We start from the raw sequence: 23,766 nt of genomic DNA, 5'->3' as shown, positions 1-23,766 counted from the left end.
CATTCTTGCTCATCCATTTACTTTATCCTGTGTGTGTCTTTGGCGATGTTCGTGGCATAAGATTACGGAGTAGAAGGACGTGCGCTCATCTTCTCCTGCGAGAACTCGAAAACTACAGTTCACTGCTCAACAACCATTGACTGGAAAATGTTGGATCCCCCACACACAAAAAAGATATGCAATGTCCAAGGGAAAATGAGAAGCCCTAGCAAGATGGTACGGGGGTGAAATTGTGTTTAGAAATTTCAAACCTCTTACCTGCCACAGACGCTCAGAGGGCTCAAACAAACCTTGTGCCCACCAGGACCCAGAGACTCCACAGAGACTGAGCCAGGACCGTGTTTGAGTGTCTCCTGCAAAGGTACGGGTTAGCAATGGCCTGCCGCAGGGGAGGGGCTCTGGGTGCAGTAGATCTGTGTATGGCAAAAGCCCTCTTGGAGGAGGTCACCATTAATCCCACCATAGACCCGCCAGAACTTACACAGGATTGAGGAAACAGACTCTCAGAGGGCACAAACAGAACTTTGTGTGCACCAGGACCCAGAAGAAAGGAGCAGTGACCCAACAAGAGACTGACCCAGATTTGCCCGTGAGTGTCCAGGAGTCTCTGGCAGAGGCGTGTGTCCACAGTGGGATGCTACAGGGTCCGGGGCACTGAGTGCGGCAGTGCGTGCATGGAACCTTTTGAAGGAGGTCGCCATTATCTTCATTACCTCCATCATAGTTTGGTCTCAGGTCAAAAAACAGGGAGGAACACAGCCCCGCCCATCTACAGAAAACTGGATTAATGATTTACTGGGCATGGCCCCACCCATCAGAAAAAGATCCAGTTTCACCTTCAGTCAGTCTCTCCCATCAGGAAGCTTCCATAGCCTCTTATCCATAACCATCTGAGGGCAGACAGAATGAAAACCACAATCACAGAAAACTAACCAAACTGATCACAAAGACCACAGCCTTGTCTAACTCAATGAAACTATGTGCTATGCCCTATAGGGTTCTCCAAGATGGACGGGTCATGGTGGAGAGTTCTGACAAAACATGGTCCACTGGAAGGGAATGGCAAATCAGTTCAGTATTCATGCCTTGAGAACCCCATGAACAGCATGAAAAGGCAAAAAGATAGGACACTGAAAGATGAATTCCCCAGGTGAGTAGGTGTCCAATACGCTACGGGAGATCAGTTGAGAAATAACTCCAGAAAGAATGAAGAGACAGAGCCAGAGCAAAAAGAACTCCTAGCTGTGGATGTGACTGGTGATGGAAGTGAAGTCCGATGCTGTAAAGAGCAATATTGCATAGGAACCTGGAATGTTAGGTCCATGAATCAAGGCAAATTGGAAGTGGTCAAACAGGAGATGGCAAAAGTGAACATCAACATTTTAGGAATCAGTGAACTAAAATGGACTGGAATGGGTGAATTTAACTCAGATGACCATTATATCTACTATTGTGGGAAAGAATCCCTTAGAAGAAATGGAGTATCTATCATAGTAAACAAAAGAGTCCGAAATGCAGTACTTGGATGTAATCTCAAAAATGACAGAATGATCTCTGTTTGTTTCCAAGGCAAACCATTCAATATCACAGTAATCCAAGTCTATGCCCCGAACAGTAATGCTGAAGAAGCTGAACAGTTCTATGAAGACCTACAAGACCTCCTAAAACTATTACCCCTAAAAAATATCCTTTTCACTATAGGGGACTGGAATGCAAAGGTAGGAAGTCAAGATATAACTGGAGTAACAGGCAAACTTGCCCTTGGAGTACAAAATGAAGCAGGACAAAGGCTAACAGAGTTATGTCAAGAGAACACATTGTTTATACCAAACTCCCTTTTCCAACAACACAAGAGAAGACTCTACACATGGACAGCACCAGATGGTCAGTACTGAAATCAGGTTGATTATATTCTTTGCAGCCAAAGATGGAGAAGCTCTATACAGTCAGCAAAAAAAAAGAAAAGAAAAAGACTGAGAGCTGACTGTGGCCCAGATCATGAACTCCTTATTGCCAAATTCAGACTTAAATTGAAGAAAGTAGGGAAAACCACTAGACCATTCAGGTATGACCTAAATCAAATCCCTTATGATTATACAGTGGAAGGAACAAATGGACTTAAGGCATTAGATATGATAGACAGACTGCACAAAGAACTATGGACAGAGGTACAAGACATTGTACACGGCATTGTACAAGAGGCAGTGATCAAGACCATCCCCAAGAAGAAGAAATGCAAAAAGGCAAAACGGTTGTCTAAAGAGGGCTTACAAATAGCTGACAAAAGAAGAGAAGCTAAAGGTAAAGGAGAAAATGAAAGATTTACCCATCTGAATGCCGAGTTCCAAAGAATAGCAAGGAGAGATAAGAAAGCCTTCCTCAGTGATCATTGCAAAGAAATAGAGTAAAGCAAAAGAATGGGAAAGACTAGAGATCTTTTCAACAAAATTGGGGATACCAAGGGAACATTTCATGCAAAGATGGGCACAGTAAAGGACAGAAATGGTATGGACCTAACAGAAGCAGAAGATATTAAGAAGAGGTGGCAAGAATACACAGAAGAACTAAACAAAAAAGGTCTTCATGACCCAGATAACTACGATGGTGTGATCACTCACCTAGAGCCAGACATCCTGGAATGTGAAGTCAAGTGGGCCTTAGAAAGCATCACTACGAACAAAGCTAGTGCAGGTGATGGAATTCCAGTTGAGCTATTTCAAATCCTGAAAGATGATGCTGTGAAAGTGCTATACTCAATATGCCAGCAATTTTGGAAAACTCAGCAGTGACCACAGGACTGGAAAAAGTCAGTTTTCATTCTAATCCCAAAGAAAGGCAATGCCAAAGAATGTTCACACTACCGCACAATTGCACTCATCTCACACACTGACAAAGTAATGCACAAAATTCTCCAAGCCAGGCTTCAACAGTACCTGAACTGTGAACTTCCAGATGTTCAAGCTGGATTTTGAAAAGATAGAGGAACCAGATATCAAATTGCCAACATCTGTTGGATCATCAAAGAAGCAAGAGAGTTCGGGAAAAACATCTACTTCTGCTTCACTGACTTACACCAAAGCCTTTGACTGTGTGGATTACAACAAACTGTGGAAAATTCTTTAAGAGATGGGAATACTAGACCACCTACCTGTCTCCTGAGAAATCTGTATGTAGGTCGAGAAGCAACAGTTAGAACTGTACATGGAACAGAAGACTGGTTCCAAATTGGGAAAGGAGTACATCAAGGCTGTATATTGTCACCCAGATTATTTAACTTATATGCAGAGTACATCATGCGAAAAGCTGGGCTGGATGAAGCACAAGAAGGAATAAAGATTGCCAGGAGAAATATCAATAACCTCAGAATGCAGATGATACCACCCTTATGGCAGAAAGTGAAGAAGAACTAAAAGCCTCTTGATGAAAGTGAAAGAGGAGAGGGGAAAAGTTGGCTTAAAACTCAACATTTAAAAAACTAAAATCATGGCATCCAGGGTCATCACTTCATTGCAAATATATGGGGAAACAATGGAAATAGTGAGAGATGTTGTTTTCTTGGGCTCCAAAATCACTATGGATGGTGACTGCAGCCATCAAATTGAAAGATTCTTGCTCCTTGGAAGAAAAACTATGACCTACTTAGACAACATATTAAAAAGCAGAGATATTATTTTGCCAACAAAGGTCCATCTAGTCAAAGTTACGGTTTTTCCAGTAGTCAGATATGGATGTGAGAGTTGGACTGTAAAGAAAGCTGAGCACCAGAGAATTGATGCTTTTCAACTGTGGTGTTGAAGAAGACTTGAGAGTCTCTTGGACTGCAAGGATATCCAACCAGTCCATCCTAAAGGAACTCAGTCCTGAATATTCATTGGAAGTACTGATGCTGAAGCTGAAACTCCAACACTTTGGCCACCTGATGCAAAGAGCTGACTCATTGGAGTAGACTGGGAAATATGATGCTGGGAAACATTGAAGGTGGGAGAAGGGGACGACAGGATGAGATGGTTGGATGGCATCATGGATTCAGTGGACATAAGTTTGAGTAAGCTCTGGGAGTTGGTGATGGACAGGGAAGCCTGGCGTGCTGCAGTCCACATGGTTGCAAAGAGTCAGACATGACTGAGCCATTGAAGTGACTGATATGTGTCTTTATATTTAAAGTGGGTTTCTTGTAGATAAGATATAATTGACTTTGTTAAATCTTTTATAACTGAACTGACATGCCCAGTGTACAAACAAAACCTTTGGTATGTACAGGAAGCTAACACTGTAACTACCTGAGCTTAGTTCAGCATCATTATTCCTTGTCCATGGTATGGAGTATGAGTATCAAGTAGACAAAAAACGGACATATCATTATCCTCTCGCTTTCCTGTTTCTACTAACTGCCAATTTAGTAGACCAATTTCATTGCAGAATAAAAAATACTGGAAGAATGCAAAAAAGACAAAAAGAACTAATATTGCATCTCAATAACCTCTGACATACATAATAGCCTATCACATTAGCTCAATCAGATCTCACTGTTATCTCAGACAAACAAACCAATTGCTCCCTGATAGTGATATGTCTTGTCTTTCTGTGAGAAATGCTCCTGAGTTACAGACTCTCAAATTAGGGCCAGATTACTGTTTAACTCTTGAAGGGAGGATTCTAATTCTTTTATAATTCTCAAATTACTCTGAAAGAAACACCTTTGCAGACAATGAATATACAACTTGATACCAGGTTATTTTGGGGAACTTCTTATAGAAATAGGTTCCTGGCTCTCAAACTTTTTATTGAGAGCCACTTTACACTTTTACAATTAATAACTCCCTGAAATAGCTCTTGCTAATGTGGGATATAGTTTACACAATATAGTCACAAACTATTTCCATTTAAAGATATGCTTTTTCATTCTGCCCACTGTCCTTCTCTACCATGTCATTACTATCATCTTAGACAATGCTAGCAATTCTTAAGATGAAGGGTTGCAGAGGCATTTGGGTTTGTTCACAAGATAAAAATCTATTGGGTATTTATGTAAAAACAGGATTAATTAAATCTATTACCTGAAAAATGTTGTTAGCCCTCTAAACTTAGAAAGCTGTCCAGTTTTCTGTTTAATTTTCTGGCATGGGCCTGGTGATTTTGGTTGTGATTCCACTGCCATCTTTGGTATTGCTTTTTTTCTTTTTGCCAGGACTTAAACACATGGAATTGTGAATTCCAGTCCTGGCTCTCTACTTACTAGTTATGTGCTAAACATAGGTAAGTTTCTTAAAGACTTATTGCCTCAGATTTTATCCATAAAAATGTGGGACTAACATCTATAAAGGGTTGTGGTAAGAATTTCAGGATGTGTGGTCAAATAGTGGTATTATGATTAACATCATTATTTTTAATACAGTTAGATATTAATCTTATATTGAGTTTAGTATTTGGAGACTTACTCTAAAGTACTTTCACCTGATTGCTTTAATGACACAAATTACTATTATTTCAGCATTCTCACATCTTTATAGATCTAATTCAGTTCAGTTCAATTCAGTCACTCAGTCGTGTCCAACTGTTTGCGATCCCATGAATCGCAGCACGCCAGACCACCCTGTCCGTCACCATCTCCCGGAGTTCATTCAAACTCACGTCCATCAAGTCGGTGATGCTATCCAGCCATCTCATCCTCTGTTGTCCCCTTCTCCTCCTGCCCCCGATCCCTCCCAGCATCAAAGTCTTTTCCAATGAGTCAACTCTTCGCACGAGGTGGCCAAAGTACTGGAGTTTCAGCTTTAGCATCATTCCTTCCAAAGAACACCCAGGACTGATCTCCTTCCGAATGGACTGGTTGGATCTCCTTGCAGTCCAAGGGACTCTCAAGAGTCTTCTCCAACACCACAGTTCAAAAGCATCAATTCTTTGGTGCTCAGCTCTCTTCACAGTCCAACTCTCACATCCATACATGACTACTGGGAAAACCATAGTTTTGACTAGATGGACCTTTGTTGGCAAAGTAATTTCTCTGCTTTTGAATATGCTGTCTGGGTTGGTCATAACTTTCCTTCCAAGGAATAAGCGTCTTTTAATTTCATGGCTGCAGTCACCATCTGAAGTGATTTTGGGGGCCCAAAAAAAAAGTCTGACACTGTTACCACTGTTTCCCCATCTATTTCCCATGAAGTGATGGGACCGGATGCCATGATCTTCGTTTTCTGAATGTTAAGCTTTAAGCCAACTTTTTCACTCTCCTCTTTCACTTCCATCAAGAGGCTTTTTACTTCCTCTTCACTTTCTGCCATAAGGGTGGTGTCATCTGCATATCTGAGGTAATTGATATTTCTCCCGGCAAACTTGATTCCAGCTTGTACTTCTTCCAGCCCAGCGTTTCTCATGATATACTCTGCATATAAGTTAAATAAGCAGGGTGACAATATACAGCCTTGATGGACTCCTTTTCCTATTCGGAACCAGTCTGTTGTTCCATGTCCAGTTCTAACTGTTGCTTCCTGACCTGCATATAGGTTTCTCAAGAGGCAGGTCAGGTGGTCTGGTATTCCCATCTATTTCAATTTTCCACAGTTTATTGTGATCCACACAGTCCAAGGCTCTGGCATAGTCAATAAAGCAGAAATAGATGTTTTTCTGGAACTCTCTTGCATTTTCCATGATCCAGCGGATGTTGGCAATTTGATCTCTGGTTCCTCTGCCTTTTCTAAAACCAGCTTGAACATCTGGAAGTTCACGGTTCACGTATTGCCGAAGCCTGGCTTGGAGATTTTTGAGCATTACTTTACTAGTGTGTGAGATGAGTGCAATTGTGCAGTAGTTTGACCTTTTCCAGTCGTGTGGCCACTGCTGAGTTTTCCAAATTTGCTGGGATATTGAGTGCAGCACTTTCACAGCATCATCTTCCAGGATTTGACACATAGTTTATTTTTGATAGGATAAACTTTCATTATTCAGGGTACTTAAAAGTAGTTCTCAAACACAAAAATAATATGTGCTCATAATAAACATTTAAACAGTATTAGTATAATGTAAAATTTATGCACATACAATTTTGAATCCATTAATCAAATATGAATGTTCTAATAGTGTACATTTCTAAGCCAATTTTGATAAAAATGCATGAACTTAGAAAAATATTTTCCCACTGTTTAGCTTATCTTTTTTGTTAAAGTAGGAGGGAATATATTTTAGTGTATATATCTGGAGAAGGCAATGGGAACCCACTCCAGTACTCTTGCCTGGAAAATCCCATGGACGGAGGTGCCTGGTGAGCTGCAGTCCATGGGGTCACGAACAGTCAGACATGACTGAGCGACTTCACTTTCACTTTTCACTTTCATGCATTGGAGAAGGAAATGGCAACCCACTCCAGTGTTCTTGCCTGGAGAATCCCAGGGACAGGGGAGCCTGGTAGGCTGCCGTCTATGGGGTCACACAGAGTTGGGCACAACTGAAGCGACATAGCAGCAGCAGCAGCAGTGTATATATCAATAATCACTAGAAAATATTGTTATAAGTATTTATTATCATTTTTTAGGAATAATTTTTTCCCAAACGTGTCCCAAGAGAGGAAAGGTGTAAGAAAGGATGTGTATCCTGATCAGTTTTAATGGAATATATCACTTCATTGTTAAATGCACAAACCATTCTTTCTTAACTTGAGGGAGCCCCAAAATTCCCAATCACTGATGACTAACTTGAAAGATCTTAGAGTGTGAGCTGGATCTACTCAAGTCTAGAAACATTTTCCTCTACTTCCCACTTCCTTTTTCCAGGTATAGCTGTATATGATCCTGTTTTCTGCTTTTTTGTTTTGTTCTGTTCTTGTTTTTCCAATACTTTTACTTGACGACTTTGTCAAATAGAGCCTTTCATAACGTATTTTGAGGAGGGAAAGGCAGAAAGGAGACGGCATAGAAAAAAAGCTCATTTGACTGCTATACTAGCACCTGTTCAGCAGGACCAGTGTCTTGTTTTTTCCCCACATTCATTTAAATGATATATTTGAAGCTGAACGTGCTGTCACAGGATAGATGTTTATCTTTGTGTCTCCCACACAAATCTTGATGATGGGACCCAAGTTTACTGGGCAGGTGCATCTAGTCTGTTTAAAATTTTGACAGGTAATATTCTCAATTCAGTACGGGTTTTAAGACTTGACATGTTCCACAAATTTCTTGAAAATCAGCTGATGAGTGAGCTTGTGGAATCCACCATGAAACAGGCTACTTTCAAAACCACAGAAGAAGACCTCAGAGTAAATTATGAATTTGTGGCCCACACTTTTGGGAGGACAGAGAAATAAGATTTTCTTCCAAAAATTAATGAAGTACTGTGCTCTGTTTCAAAATCAAAGATAAACTCCTACTATCAGAATGTTGTTAGAAATATCCTTCTGTCTGGAGATGGGTTTTGCTTCTTACACTCTCTCATCTCTTGTGTCCAATGACTCAGCTTGGTGAGCCAATTAACTGTTATCAGATGGCTGTCAGGCACTGCTTGGAAATCTAGTCATTTCAAAAGGATGTTGTTCTAGGAAATTTGTCTAAACTCTGTATAACAAAAGAAAGGACACATAAATATAAGTACAATTCAAGAAGAGTTGTTAGATATGTGACTTGGTAAACTAAAATTATAAAGTTACCACATATACTATCCATACCATGTGGAGTTAAGACAATGTTTGGATTTCTAGTATCATCTTCTGGGGTATGATCGTGCTCTCATAGCATGTCTTTACTGGCCTAACTGTGTTCTTTGGGATAAGGTTCATCTCTAAACAAAGGTTTACCACTACTGACTTTATTTGGATCTTTGATTTCATGAATTGGCATTCCTTAACTAACATTGCACAGATTTATTGTTCTTTGATATTAATTACTCATATTGAAGCTGTGGTGAACTTTTTACCAGTTACTTTCCCAATATACTCTTCTGTATATTCTGTGGTTTCTAATAAGAGAGTGGATTATGATGATGCTATCCGAGCCCAAACAAATTACATTTCATATTATCTCTGTTTATTTAGCACAATTTGATAAATATAAAACTAACATTTGGAGCTTTATTTGTTTTTCACATTCACTATGTATATGTCTAGGTATGAACAATAATATAATACTCATGGAAGATCACCAAATTCTTTTTTTAAACTTGACTACATCCTGTTTATTCTAACAGTAACACATCTGAGAGTATCTTCCTTCTCTTTTATGAATTGACAATATTCTTTGTCCAGAAAATATACTCCTTTCCTTATCTTTCACAATCTATGTTCTTTATTATAACACTTCAAAAAGTATTTGTTTTTATATGATGATATACTTTTCTCTAGAAAATATTATTAGTTTGTTCAATATTACCTTTATTCTGGAGCCACAGCCTTGACTCCATATTCAGTCCTCTTCTCTAGATCCTTTCTTCACCTTCTCTAACAGCCAAATTTATCAGGAAGCTAATGAGACTTACCCATCAGGGCCCCACCCTTGTATATGCCCCTTGATAAGCCCTCTATTTAATTCTGAATTCACAAATTTGCATTCTATTTCTTAAAAGACACCCCCCCCCCAGCTTCATCCAAATTATAGAAAATTTAGGCACCACAAAGCCTTTATCTGCCCTATTCCTTTATAGGAATCAAGAGAAGGTTCATGCAAATAAAGAGTAACGCTGTGTCTGGATTTAAACTTGTAACTTTGCAGATTAGCAGTCTAATTCTCTCTGGTGGCCAGCTCTTCTATGTTGTTTGAGGTGAATAGATGTAATTCATTTATGGCTTAGTGCATTCTTCTATAGAGCCCTATTTTACAGTGAGAAATTAATACTTTTGAAAACACGTATGTGCTATGTTGTTGATATGGAATTTTTTATTTAACCCCCACTAGAACGCAAAACTAAGATCATGGCATCCAGTCCCATCACTTCATGGGAAATAGATGGGGAAACAGTGGCTGACTATTTTTCTGGGCTCCAAAATCACTGCAGATGGTGACTGCAGCTATGAAATTAAAAGATGCTTACTCCTTGGAAGGAAAGTTATGACCAACCTAGACAGCATATTAAAAAGCAGAGACATTACTTTGCCAACAAAGGTCTGTCTAGTCAAGGCTATGGTTTTTCCAGTAGTCATGTATGGATGTGAGAGTTGGACTGTGAAGAAAGCTGAGCACTGAAGAATTGATGCTTTTGCACAGTGGTGTTCAAGAAGACTCTTGAGAGTCCCTTGGACTGCAAGGAGATCCAACCAGTCCATTCTAAAGGAGATCAGTCCTGCGTGTTCATTGGAAGGACTGATGTTGAAGCTGAAACTCCAATACTTTGGCCACCTGATGTGAAGAGCTGACTCATTTGAAAAGACCCTGATGCTGGGAAAGATTGGGGGCAGGAGGAGAAGGGGATGACAGAGGATGAGATGGTTGGATGGCATCACCGACTCAATGGACATGAGTTTGGGTGGACTCCGGGAGTTGGTGATAGACAGGGATGCCTGGCGTGCTGTGGTTCATGAGGTTGCAAAGAGTTGGATACAACTGAGCAACTGAACTGAACTGAACTGAGAACCCAAAACTGTAGGAATTATGGTCCCCAACTGTGCCTCAGAGTATTAATTTGTCCAAGCTTATACAGCTGGCAAGTTTGCCTCTGGGATTTAAATGGAGCTTTGTGTGACCCTAAAGCTTGTAGGGCCTCCATACAACAAAACTGTAGTGGTCTTTTAATTTTTCCTCAATTGATATTTGGTTTTATCAAGATCATCCATAAAACAGAAAGTTAGAGATTAATATGAGGGATAAAATAAAAACTTTTCAAATAAATCACTTGGTAATAAATTTAACATAATGTATTGCATTTTTTTCTATTTGCCACAAGATATAATAAAATTGTCCGTGAGGACTATTTAAAAGAAACATTCAGCTCTAAATAGGTGGCAGTGGCAACATTTTGCTTTCACAGAATAACTTTTCACTTCCTCACACAATTAACATTGCTATTCCTCCTCCATACATATCCAAGTGGAAAAATTTGTCATGGGATTCTGCAAGGGCCAGGAAAAGAAAAAAAGAACACGTCCTCTCTTAACTTTCTAGTTGGCTAACTGTAAATTCAATTAACATTTGGAGGATGGATTTATAAAATCTGGCCATAGTTGTGCCAAATATTTATTTGCAAAACGGTAGATTTCCTTAATTCTTAAGCATAGATTTCCACAACTTCTGTCCAATGCCTCCAACTCTGCTCACCCCTACCTGTGACTCCTCTGGCTGGGGTGGGGGCTAGTGATCAAAGTCCGGAAGGTCACGGAAGGAGCAGCCCGGGCAGCCTCGGTAGGCTCTGTAGGCGACGATCAGGTAGTAAAACCCCGGGAGGAACACCAGGATGCCGACAGTCAGGATTGGGAAGGCTCGATTGGCGCCCACTTTGCTGATATAGCCTGCCAGCAGGAGGCAGCCCGTAATAATGAGAAAAGCACCAACCAAAAACTGGGAGAAGGCGCAGGCAATGGCCTTAAAAGGAATGTCAGTACGGCTTTTCTCCAATACATGAGGTCTTACGACACCTGGGCATCTTTTCGGCTTTAAGCTCTCTTTGGCAGGTGAAGTTTCCTTCTGACTGTTAATATGTCCGCCGCCGGGGCTGGAGAGCTTTGCGTATCTCACTTTGCCGCTGGGCATGCTAGCAACCACGTTGGTGCGAGTGGGCACGATAACCCGCTGAGTGGGTGCGGAGCTTGCCCGTGGCCACACAGCGGGCGAAGGCGCCAAGGCCAGGGCGTCCACCCAACGGCCGCCTGACCACGCGGTGGGCTGCCCCGGCACCTCTCCTTCATCTGCCTTCCCCTTCTGGGAGACTGCGCTGTTTTTGATGGAATCTCTCTTTTAACATGTGCGTTTGCTGTTGTTTTGATAATCACCAGATTATTGGCTGTATTTGTTATTTTCTTAAGCCAGTTCTAGTAAACTCCCATATCCTTTACCATTAAAACTATTTAGATTGAGCAGATTAGATTACATTCTTTGTTTTCATTTAGTCAATTTCATAGAATTTCCATTTATACTTGCTTATAGCAGGTGCCCTCAATAAAGCTTAAATCCTGACATGATGATCAAGGGCAAAATATGTTCAAAGACATCAAGGCATTTCACTCCTAAATTTTGGCTCATTTTACAGGGGACAGCTCTCTTGTAGATTGTGTTGTCTCAACACTGATTCAGTGATTTTGGGAGTGATAAGCTCTTTGGAATGTTAGAGTTTAATGAGAAGCGGTGTGATGTTTTAGGAGATTGCAGAGGGGGGTCGGTTCCTACTTTATGAGAGTTCAAACTGGAAACCTCTAAGTTCTCTCTCAATATCTAAAATATCTAGAGAGCTTGGTCCAGAGCTGCAGCCTCTGGTCAAGGTTCTTTACTAACCAAACGTTTGACTCCTCCTTTTCTGTGTTCTATGTCTACTTCTTACTGACCTGTGTATCTTATAAGTTTATAATTCATTTTAAAATTTATTACCTACTACATTCATCATCCTATTTAATTCAATTTGACCTCATTTGGAATGTGCATTCTAAATTCAATCATTACCTCATTATCCTAACTAGAGTATAAATTTGTTTATGGAAGTAATAGTATGACTTCCCCATTCTTTTAACCACAGAGATCCTAGCAGTGAGCCCTTGACCTTCTGCAAACCTAGTGTTTGCTGGTTAAATTTGCTACAAAATGCAAATATTGTTGTTGTTGTTCAGTTGTTAAGTCCTGTCTTCTTTGTGGCCCCTTAAACTCATGCTTAAACTCATATCCATTGAGTCGGTGATGCTGATAATTTTCCTTATAGCTATTTAAAGTTAAATTATAATCTTACTTTTATTTACATGAATTTTATAATGTACATCTCTTCTTCCTAACATATCTCAGAAATGTAAAGTTGGAGTGGTACATTTGACCCCAAGGTCACACAGCTGGAAATTAATGATATGAAGAACATCTCCCAACTATTAAGAGCTAGAGGTGAGTCATTTGTAATGGAGATAAAGCTTAATTTCATTCTAGTTTATTGTGTTATATGCATATGATCACATTTGGTATGAGCCAAATGAGAAAGATAATGTCTCAGACCTGTACGTTATGGGCTGTTGAGAGGAAATCTGTGCATTATGAAAGAGCAGAGCATTCAGAAGAGATATCTTTGAGGAAAAAAGAGTTGAACTGAATCCAGGGAGGACATTCTTATTTGAAACAGGCCAATCTCAGAGAGGCTAACCACTTTCAGTGAGATCCTGCTGGCACAAAGGAGACCCATGTCTGATGTTGAAATTGTGCTTCTGGGAAACAAGAGGAAAAGGTATAAATCAGAGAGCATAAACTGTAGGGCAATGCTGACATAGCAGAATACAGAGGAGTTTGGTAATTCATTGTAGAAATGTATTTCAAATATCTTAACATTATTATTTTATTAAATTGATTTTATCAACTAGGATGATCCAAATTATGTTTTGTTTGCTTAAATAAGGCCGTAAAGTTTATTTTATGCATATGTAGGTATAATGAACAATTTTGAAGTTTAAGAATATAGTAGATATAAATCTCAGTATCATTTAAAATAATTTGGAGTCCAGACTTCGCTGACATTATGTGACAATTTGGCCAGTTGTTACCTTGGGATAATTAAAATGAAGTGGTAGCTTTGTAGACTTGACCCAGGTATCACCTCATGTGTGTATGTGTTAGTCGCTTAGTCGTGTTCAACTCTGCAGTCCCATGGACTGTAGCCCTCCAGGCTCCTCTGACAATGGAATTCTCCAGGCAAGAATACTGGAGTGGGTAGCCATTCCCATCTCCAGGGGATCTTCCTGGCCCAGGGATCGACAAACCCAGGTCTCTCACATTGCAGGCAGAATCTTTACCATCTGAGCCACCTACCTCACACTTCTCTAAATTAAAAGTGGTCAGGATGCAGTAAATTATTCAGAGATTTGAAGCTTTCAACAAAATATGTGTTATTTGTGCAAAACTCACTTGCAGCTGACTTTTTTACTATTTCCTCCTCTGTTACATGTGGTTATTGGCAACTGACAGTAACAAAATCATGACTTTTTTTTTTCAGGAAAAGATGAAAAATATTCCTATTGAGTTTATCTGGGGGTAATAATGAGCTTTAAATTCAAGGCAACAGAAAATCACCTATGATATTTGTGCATTAGAATGACACAGATATGTAAAACAATGCAGGTACTTTCTTGATTTTTTTAAATATTTTGCTCTACATTGCTTCTTTTAAGCTTTGAATTTAATTTTGGGCCTAGTTTTTTTCCCTTGACTAGATGGGGTAAATTTTGACCTTGACTACTTAGAGGAGACACGTTTTCTACTGCTTAACTTACAGACTATTTTAAACTCCCATACCTCTGTTTACCAGGAGAGAAAAATGGGACTGGTGGAAAGAATATTTCCATAGGATCCTTTCATGAATACGGTCCCTCAGTTACAATTCAGTCTTCTCTCTGGTAGTATGCTTCTCAATGATTCTCTCTTTTCTCCTTTGATGAGAAAGAAAAGATTGTCACAGTGAAGTAACTCCAGGATCAGCAGCCACTCATGTTTACCATCATTCTAAGCTGGTCCCATCACTTCATGGGAAATAGATGGGGAAACAGGGAAACAGTGTCAGACTTTATTTTTTTGGGCTCCAAAATCACTGCAGATGGTGACTGCAGCCATGAAATTAAAAGACGCTTACTCCTTGGAAGAAAAGTATGACCAACCTAGATAGCATATTGAAAAGCAGAGACATTACTTTGCCAACAAAGGTTCATCTAGTAAAGGCTATGGTTTTTCCAGTGGTCATGTATGGATGTGAGAGTTGGACTGTGAAGAAGGCTGAGTGCCGAAGAATTGATGCTTTTGAACTGTGGTGTTGGAAAAGACTCTTGAGAGTCCCTTGGACTGCAAGGAGTTCCAACCAGTCCATTCGGAAGGAGATCAGTCCTGGGTGTTCTCTGGAAGGACTGATGCTAAAGCTGAAACTCCAGTACTTTGGCCACCTCATGCGAAGAGTTGACTCATTGGAAAAGACTCTGATGCTGGGAGGAATTGGGGGCAGGAGGAGAAGGGGATGACAGAGGATGAGATGGCTGGATGGTATCACCGACTCGATGGACGTGAGTTTGAGTGAACTTTGGGAGTTGGTGATGGACAGGGAGGCTTGGCGTGCTGCGATTCATGGGGTTGCAAAGAGTCGGACGTGACTGAGCTACTGAACTGAACTTTGCTATACAATACCTATTTTCTTCTTGTGGAAAAGCTTCAATTAAATGGTTGTATCACTGAATCATTAGACTTGGACTTGGTCTGGTTATTCCTCTATGTACATCTGGTTTAATGGAATTAGATTGTTTACAGTAGTTACCTACCCCTCCCCCACTCCTCACTCCCCACCCCCACCCCCTGCCACACACACATTAGTGAACCTGCTATGGGCTACAGCAGAAGCTGTTCTGTCGGGGGCAAGATCATATAGAGACAATAGATTCTCCTTTGTCCAAGGTTTTGAAGAAATTGTCTGTTTAGTTAAATGATTCCTGTTTAGAAATAATTGTTATGAAGATCACAAGTGATTCTACACATCAGCAATTTTGCCAGAATTATTTTGATTAAAAACATTTAACAGTACTCTCCATTCATATACACATGCACTTTTCATGGTCTGTTGTTCACTTGAAGATCCATTCATAAGTTAGAAAACAGTAGTGGAAATATTAGTATTTCCTTCTTTTTGAAAGAATTAGATGCATTACTGGACATGCTTATGTGTTTACTAACTTTTCTTATCCCTTTCCTTTTATCCTGTAATCCTTAGGTGATTTTCTGGGAATTTGTCCTCAAATCCACCTTTTCTGTATATTGTCTGTCCTTTACTGTGTGCATACTGACCTCTGGCCACATCAAACTATTTGGCGATTCACAAAAGCATCAATACTCTTCTCATCTTGTGAGTTTTCATACTTCCTACTTGTTTTCCCAGGAATAATTTCCCTCTTTTGTCTGCCTAGTTACTTTTATACTCCTTTGAGAGTTAAATCACTGAACAATTTGTGTGTGTGTGTGATTGCTATGTACCAAGCCCTGTGAAATAATAGAAAATAGTCAGTCCCTTTTCTCACAGTGTATTTATTTCTCCCAGCATAAGAATGGAGAGTGGAGTGAGACTTCCCTGACCCAGGGGTTAGGACTCTGCACTTTCACTTCATGGGGCGTGGATTCAATCCCTGGTCAGGAAGCTAAGATCTCACATGCTGCAGGCAGTGTGGTCAAAAATAAATTAAAAAAAAAAAGAAGATGAAGAATGGAGAGAGAAGAAGTGTTAAATAAAATACACAAATATAGAACTGTAGACTGCAATAAATGTAATATGAAAAAGTAAATGAATCAATAATACTAATTGTGTGATCTACACCACATTAAGAAATCAGGGAAATCTTAGAGAGAATATAGATGTGGGTGAAAGGACTATTGGTCAAAGAGACTGTGGCTTTGTAGAAACTGATAGGAGACAAAGTGGCTGTAGAATAGCAAATGAAAAGCTCAGCAGTGTAGGCTGAGACTGCAGTTGGACCTGGACTAGCCACACTAGATTTTTAAGGCTATAAAGGTACTGAGGTGAAGGATGAGTGCTCAATTAGTCACTAAGTTGTGTCTGACTCTTTGTGACCCCATGGACTATAGCCCAGGAGTCTCCTCTGTCCAGGTAAGAATACTGGAGTGGGTTGCCATTTCCTTTTCCATGGGATCTTCCTGATCCAGGGATCGAACCTGCATCTCCTGCATTGGCAGGCTGGTCTTTACCACTGAGCCACCAGGGAAGCCATATACATATATACGTATATATATACGTATATATATATACACACATATGTACATACGTATGTGCATACATATATGTAAAAAGCATTGTAAATCAGTTCAGTTCAGTCTCTCAGTCGTGTACAACTCTTTGCGACCCCATGGACTGCAGCATCCCAGGCCTCCCTGTCCATCACCAATTCCCTGAGTTTACTCAAACTCATGTCCATCGACGGAGAAGGCAATGACAGCCCACTCCAGTACTCTTGCCTGGAAAATCCCATGGATGGAGGAGCCTGGTAGGCTGCAGTCCATGGGGTCACTAAGAGTTGGACAAGACTGAGCGACTTCACTTTCACTTTTCACTTTTCACTTTCATGCATTGGAGAAGGAAATGGCAACCCACTCCAGTGTTCTTGACTGGAGAATCCAGGGATGGGGGAGCCTGATGGGCTGCTGTCTATGGGGTCGCACAGAGTCGGACACAACTGAAGCGACTTAGCAGCAGCAACAGCAGCAGCATGTCCATAGAGTCGGTGATGCCACCCAACCATCTCATCCTCTGTCATCCCCTTCTCCTCCCGCCTTCAATTTTTCCCAGCATCAGGGTCTTTTCAAATGAGTCAGCTCTTCGCATCAGGTGGCCAAAGTATTGGAGTTTCAGCTTCAGCATCAGTCCTTCCAACGAATATTCAGGACTGATTTCCTTTAGGATGGACTGGTTGGATCTCCTTGCAGTCCAAGGGACTCTCAAGAGTCTTCAACAACACAGTTCAAAAGCATCAATTCTTTGGAACTCAGCTTTCTTTATAGTCCAACTCTCAAATCTGTACATGACTACTGGAAAAACCATAGCTTTGACTATGCACCTTTGTTGGCAAAGTAATGTCTCTGCTTTCTAATATACTGTCTAGTTTGGTCATAACTTTTCTTCCAAGGAGCAAGCATATTGTAAATCAATTATATTCCAATTAAAAATATATAATAAAAAATAAATTGTAGAAATAAAAATTTGTCCATACACTGTAAGGCTAAAAATAAAAAAGAACTGAATACCAATACTGTAATCCAGTTGGCAAATTTATTCTTATAGAAATATGACTTAGCAATTGTTATACTACTTACATGTGTACTAGTGTTGACTATATAAGCAAGTGGATTGTAGAGATCACTTTCTTAGTGTAAGAGAAAGAGGGAACATTGGGACTATACGCTGTCTTTGAAAAACTTTTGTAGATCTACTTATTTAAAAATAAAGAGGTTTGAAAATAGATCTTGATAACTGTCTAGGATGAATTCTTCAGCTTTGTTCTTCTTTAAGGACTGTTAAACTGATGTTCTATTTTATAATTTTTATTTGGAAAGAGTTTGCTCCATAAGAACATGTAAAAATAATACAGAAACTCATGGAGAAGTTCCCTTCTCCATGTTTCCTCCAATAATAATATCCTACATAACCATAATACATTATCAAAAGCATGAAGTTGATTTTAGTAAAATATTAATTCAAAAACAGACATTGTTAAGATTTCACCAGTTTTTACATGTACTTGTTTTGGGGGTTGAGGTAATTATACTCCAATGAAACATAAGCTCATGTAGATTCATGTAAACTTCAGCACAGTCAGGAGATACAAAGTGCCCCATCAGCACGAAGAAAGCTCCTGTCATTGCCCATTAGTAGTTATACCCACCCACCTACTTAAGCACCTGGATTTTTCTTAGCTGCTTTGCATCACTATAATTTTGTCAGGTTGAGAATGTCATGAAAACAAAATCATAAACTATGTTACCTTTTGAGTTTATCTTTCTTCAGTTAGGGAAATGCCCTTGAAATCTGTTTAAGTTATTGTGTTTTGTATATTTCTTTTTATTCCTGAGTGAAATGCCATTGTATGGCTATACTATGGTGTCTTTATCTGTTCACCTACTGAAGGGACATTTGAGATACCATCTAGTTTAGGTTATTACAAACAGGTGTAATAAATTCATGAACAACTTTGTGTGTGAATAAAAGTTTCATTCTCTAGGATAAATCCACAACAGTGGGATTGCTTAATTATGCCAGAGACCAGCTCCGGCAGCCAGGGAATCAGCCTGAAGGGGTTAGCGGTGTCGGAGGACAAATGATGTAGTCTCTGATTCATAGTACAGAACTACATCAGCAGACAATGATGTAGTCTCTGACTCATAGTACAGAACTACATGTTTATTTCAAGCTTCAGTTTCTCTTTTATACTTTGACCAAAGCATTAGGTCAGAGGTTTGACATTTTCAGTTTCCCCACCCAGATTTACTGTCTCCAGCCACATTCCTCAGTTTATATCTTATCTTTCTAAATCCTGTTTGCCCCTAGCATCTTAAGATCACTAACTCCTAAAAAGGCTTCTAGCTATTCTTAATTATTCCTAAACCCTAAACTCAGCAAACTTCCTTTGCCAATAAACATTTCCCTCACAAACAGGTCTCAGATAACAATCCTTCCCATGGCCTCAAGCTGCAGACTACATGGTCATCCTGGGAAATTCTTTGTAAAGATCCTTGAACAAATGTCAATGGTTACTTTATAGATTATTTTCTGGGCACAGTTGCACAAGGCTTTGTGCTTTCTCATGCTCCTCTCAAGAACAATAAGCACCTTAACATTCTTTCCAGCCAACTCAACCAAAGAAAGGAAGAAACAAGTCAGAATCACAAGAGCTAACTCCTTCATCCCAGACCGTGCCTTCGGAATGAGGAGAGGGGTTTGGGGCCATGCCTCCATTTTGTCAGTAATGCCTAACATGGCTCCCGACATAATTACATGGTGTTGTTGCTGTAGTTTAGTCCCTAACTCATGTCCAACTCATTTGTAACCCCCATGGACTATAGCCTGCCAGACTCCTCTGTCCATGGGATTTCCCAGGCAAGAATACTTGAGTGGGTTGCCATTTTCTTCTTTAGGAGATCTTCCTGATCCAGGGATCTAACTGACATCTCTTGTATTGGCAGGCAGATTCTTTACCATTGAGCCAGCAGGAAAGCCCAATCATATGTTAAGTATATGTTTAATTTTATTAGAAATTCCAAAACTGTCTTCCAAGTGGCTGTGACATTTTGTGTATTACTCAGCAGTGTAAGAGAGATCTATTTGCTCCATATCATTGGCAGCATCTGATGTTGCCAATAGTTCATAAAATTGATTCAAATAAGTAAGCAGTGATATCTCACAATTGCTTTATTTTCTGTTTCTCTGGTGACTAATGGTGGCACATATAGTTGGGAATGTTCACCGTTCCTTTGTCCTCTATGATAAAGTGTTTTTCAAGTCTTTTGCTGATTTTCTGATTGGACCCATTGTTTCCTGTGGAATTTTAGAGAATTCATTTTCTCTGGGTACAAGTCCTTCAGGAGATACTGTATGTGATTTGAAAATATTTCCTTCCAGTCTATGGCTTTTCTTTCTTTCTTTTTTGAAAATAAACAGCTTTATTAAAATAGGAATAGTCAGGAATACTACATTAATTAAAAAGCTTTCTGCATCTCCTAAGAAAATAATTTGCAGTGTGAGTTTTTTCCTTAATTTTAAACAAGTTCATTGTATCTTTTGAATGGATGATGTCTTGATTTCATGGCTAAGAACTTTGTGCCTAAGTCATGAATATTTTATCCTATGTTTTCTTCTAAAAGTGTTATAGATTTGTCTTTTATATTTATATATACAATGGACTTTGAGTTAATTTCTATTAGATATAATATTTAAATCAAATGTCATTGTTTTTGTTTATGAATGTCCAGTTATTACAACATCATTTGCTGAATAATCTATTTTTCTTGACGTAATGGCCTTTGCAATTTTGTCAAAATTTAGCTGTACTTCTGTAATTTTATATGTGGGACATTTATTCTGTTCCATTGGTCTGTGTGTCTTCTGTCAATACGATGCTGTATTGATTAATGGCTCCTCTACGGTCTCTTAAAATTAAATTTTGTGTCATAATTTCTATAAAGAACATTTGAACTGATTACCATTTTCACAAAAATGTATGAGAATGTTTATTTCACTCTACTCTTTCAAACATTGAGCATTACTCAGTTTTTAAAATTTTTCTAATTATGAATTGGGCTTCCCAGGTGGTGTTAATGGTAAAGAACCTGCCTGCCAAAGCAGGAAACATAACAGATGTCGGTTTGATCCCTGGGCCAGGAAGATTCTCTGGAGGAGGGCATGGCAACCCACTGCAGTATTCTTGCCTAGAGAATTCCATGGACAGAGGAACCTGGTGGGCTACAGTCCATGAGGTCGCAAAGCATTCAACATGACTGAAGAGACTTAGCGTGCTTGTATGCAGTTATGAATTAATATTTTGTCTTTTCTATAAATGGCAAGCTTTGTTTTTAGTATACAAAATGTTTTCGTATTTGTTATTTATTTCACATATTTATTAAAATGACACAAATACAGGAAAATTTAAAAATTATTGCAAATAATAATGTTTGCAAAATGACTAAACCTATGGAACTAGCACTAAGATCAAGAAATAAACTATTACTAGGACAAACTAGTGGTTACCAGTGGGGAGAGGGAAGGGAGGAAGGGCAATATAGTAGTAGAGGAATAAAAGGTACAGCTATTATGTATAAAATAAGCTACATGGATATATTATACAATACAGGGAACATGGCCAATATTTCATAATAACTATAAATGGAGTATAATCTTTAAAAATTGTGAATCGTTATATTATATATCTATAACTTATATAATATTGTACAGCAACTATAACTCAATTAAAAATATTACTAAGACCCTAAGGCTTTTCTCATTTACCTAATCAGTTACTATACCATCCTCAAAAGGTAATTACTCTCCTTTTCAAGCCATAGATTAATCTTAATGTTTTTTAATCTTTTATAAAGAATTGTGTGATGTGTCTATTTTTTCCAGTGAATATTATATTTCTGAGATTCATACATGTTTTCCACGTCGTTGTAATTCATGCATTCTTATAGTGTTTCTTTATACAAAGCCACACAATTTCTTTATTTCTATTGCTGTACATGAGTATTGGGTTATTTCTATTTGTTGACTGGATAAGAAAGAAAGAAAGTCGCTCAGTCGTGTCCGACTCTTTGCGACCCCATGGACTGTAGCCTATCAGGCTCTTCTGTCTATGGGATTTTCCAGGCATGAATACTGGAATGGGTTGCCATTTCCTTCTCCAGGGGATCTTCCCAACCCAGGGATTGAAACTGGGTCTCCCGCATTGTAGGCAGACGCTTTACCATCTGAGCCACCAGGGAAGTTGACTGGATAGTAGTCTTCAAAATGTTTATGATTGTAAATTTACTAATTTTTTAAAGTTTCTTCCACTGCTTTATGGTTCACAACTTTTTTGCAATTTGAAAATTATGATCAGATTCACCTATACTTTTCTAGCTGTTCAAAATGGTTTTTTCTTAAATATTTAAGTATTAAATATAGCCAGAGTTAGTTGCTAGTGATGTGTTATGGACATAAGTATGTTTTTCATCCAAATAGTTAAATGATTAATCTACTATGAACTTTTGATCTTTTGTGAAAACTGTGATCTGGTAAATTATTGATAGATGTGTGTATTTACATGTGATTTCTCAATTTCAATTTGTACATTGATTGTAAGCCAAAGCATTAAAGTTTAATTAGAAGGATGAAAAGACTGTTTAACATGTGATTGATCCTAAATTTAATTGAGATAAATAAAAAGTATACACTACAGAAAACTCAAGACATTTACAATTTATGCTGTATGCTTTTTGTCTTTCCTTTATCATTCAGGCTAACAATGCAGACCATCATTTTATTTTTTGAAATTTCAAAGTGTTCATCAAATTCATGACAACTAATCCAAGCACAGTTTACTGATTTTGTTAATGTTATAGTTAAAATTTGTATTAGAAATACAAATGAATGTATATATTAAAATATGCTCTCTAGTTAGTAGAGTTTTTATATGATTCTTTTGTAAATTGTACTCCTCATTTATATCCCTGATGAACTTAAAGGAAAATATCTCATCTTCCTTTGGAATACTCTGTCAGATCTTTCATTTTGCTGCATTGTCAAGTGATGTTTCCAGTTGCCAAGCATACCTAGTAAGACAAGCACATGTGTGTAGTTTCATGTAACCATCAGCACAGTCAGGATACAAACTGATTGCTCAACAGGAAGAAACACTTCCTGTGTCACACACTTCTTTGTGTCACCCATTAGTATTCACAACCACTCCCCAAAGTTAACACCTGGAGATCTCTGATCTGTTCTCCCTCACTATACCTTTGTTGCTTTGAGAAAGTGATAACAAGAAGATAATGAATTATGTAACCTTTTGTGTTTGGCTTTCTTCACTTAACATAATGTCCTTGCAATCCATCGAAGTTATTCTGCTTTGTTCATGCCTGTTCACATCCATCCATACATTCCATTGTATGAATACACTAGAAATTTTTTAATCCATTTACCTATTATAGGACATTTTTAAAGGTTTCTTCACTGCTCTTATGCTTCACAATTTTTCCCCCATTTGAGATTTGTGGTCAGATTCACCTGTATTTCTCTAGTTATTCGAAATGGTTTTATCTTAAACTATTTAGCTTATTAAATACATGTGGAATTAGTTCAGCGAGTGATATATATTACAGATACAATTATTTTTTTCATGCAAATAGTTAAATGTTTGAACCATTAGATGATTACTTCACTTCTGAGCCTTTGATCATTGGTGTAGACTTTGTGATCTGGTAACCACTTCAGTATTCTTGCATTGAGAACCCCATGAATAGCATGAAAAGGCAAAAAGTTATGACACTGAAAGATGAAAACCCCAGGTCATTAAGTGCCCAGTATGCTACTGGAGAAGAGTGGAGAAATAACTCCAGATAGAATGAAGAGGCTGAGCCAAAGCGAAAACAACGTGCAGTTGTA

At 38.8% G+C, this 23,766-nt stretch overlaps 1 protein-coding gene across 1 annotated transcript; it reads right to left on the bottom strand.

Moving 5' to 3' along the window:
• Positions 1–7,956: 7,956 nt before the first annotated feature.
• On the bottom strand, positions 7,957–21,807 carry LOC102415080 (transmembrane protein 230). Its single transcript, XM_044924568.1, has 3 exons — positions 21,778–21,807; positions 11,238–11,864; positions 7,957–8,543 (listed from the first exon to the last, which is right to left on the bottom strand). Exons 1-2 carry the CDS (start codon positions 21,805–21,807, stop codon positions 11,265–11,267), a joined length of 630 nt encoding a protein of 209 aa, XP_044780503.1. The 3' UTR covers positions 7,957–8,543; positions 11,238–11,264.
• Positions 21,808–23,766: the final 1,959 nt, after the last annotated feature.

The sequence above is a fragment of the Bubalus bubalis genome, chromosome 10 (genome assembly GCF_019923935.1).
Source record: "Bubalus bubalis isolate 160015118507 breed Murrah chromosome 10, NDDB_SH_1, whole genome shotgun sequence".
Classification (NCBI taxonomy): Eukaryota; Metazoa; Chordata; class Mammalia; order Artiodactyla; family Bovidae; genus Bubalus; species Bubalus bubalis.
This window is presented reverse-complemented; position numbering and strand designations above follow the sequence as displayed.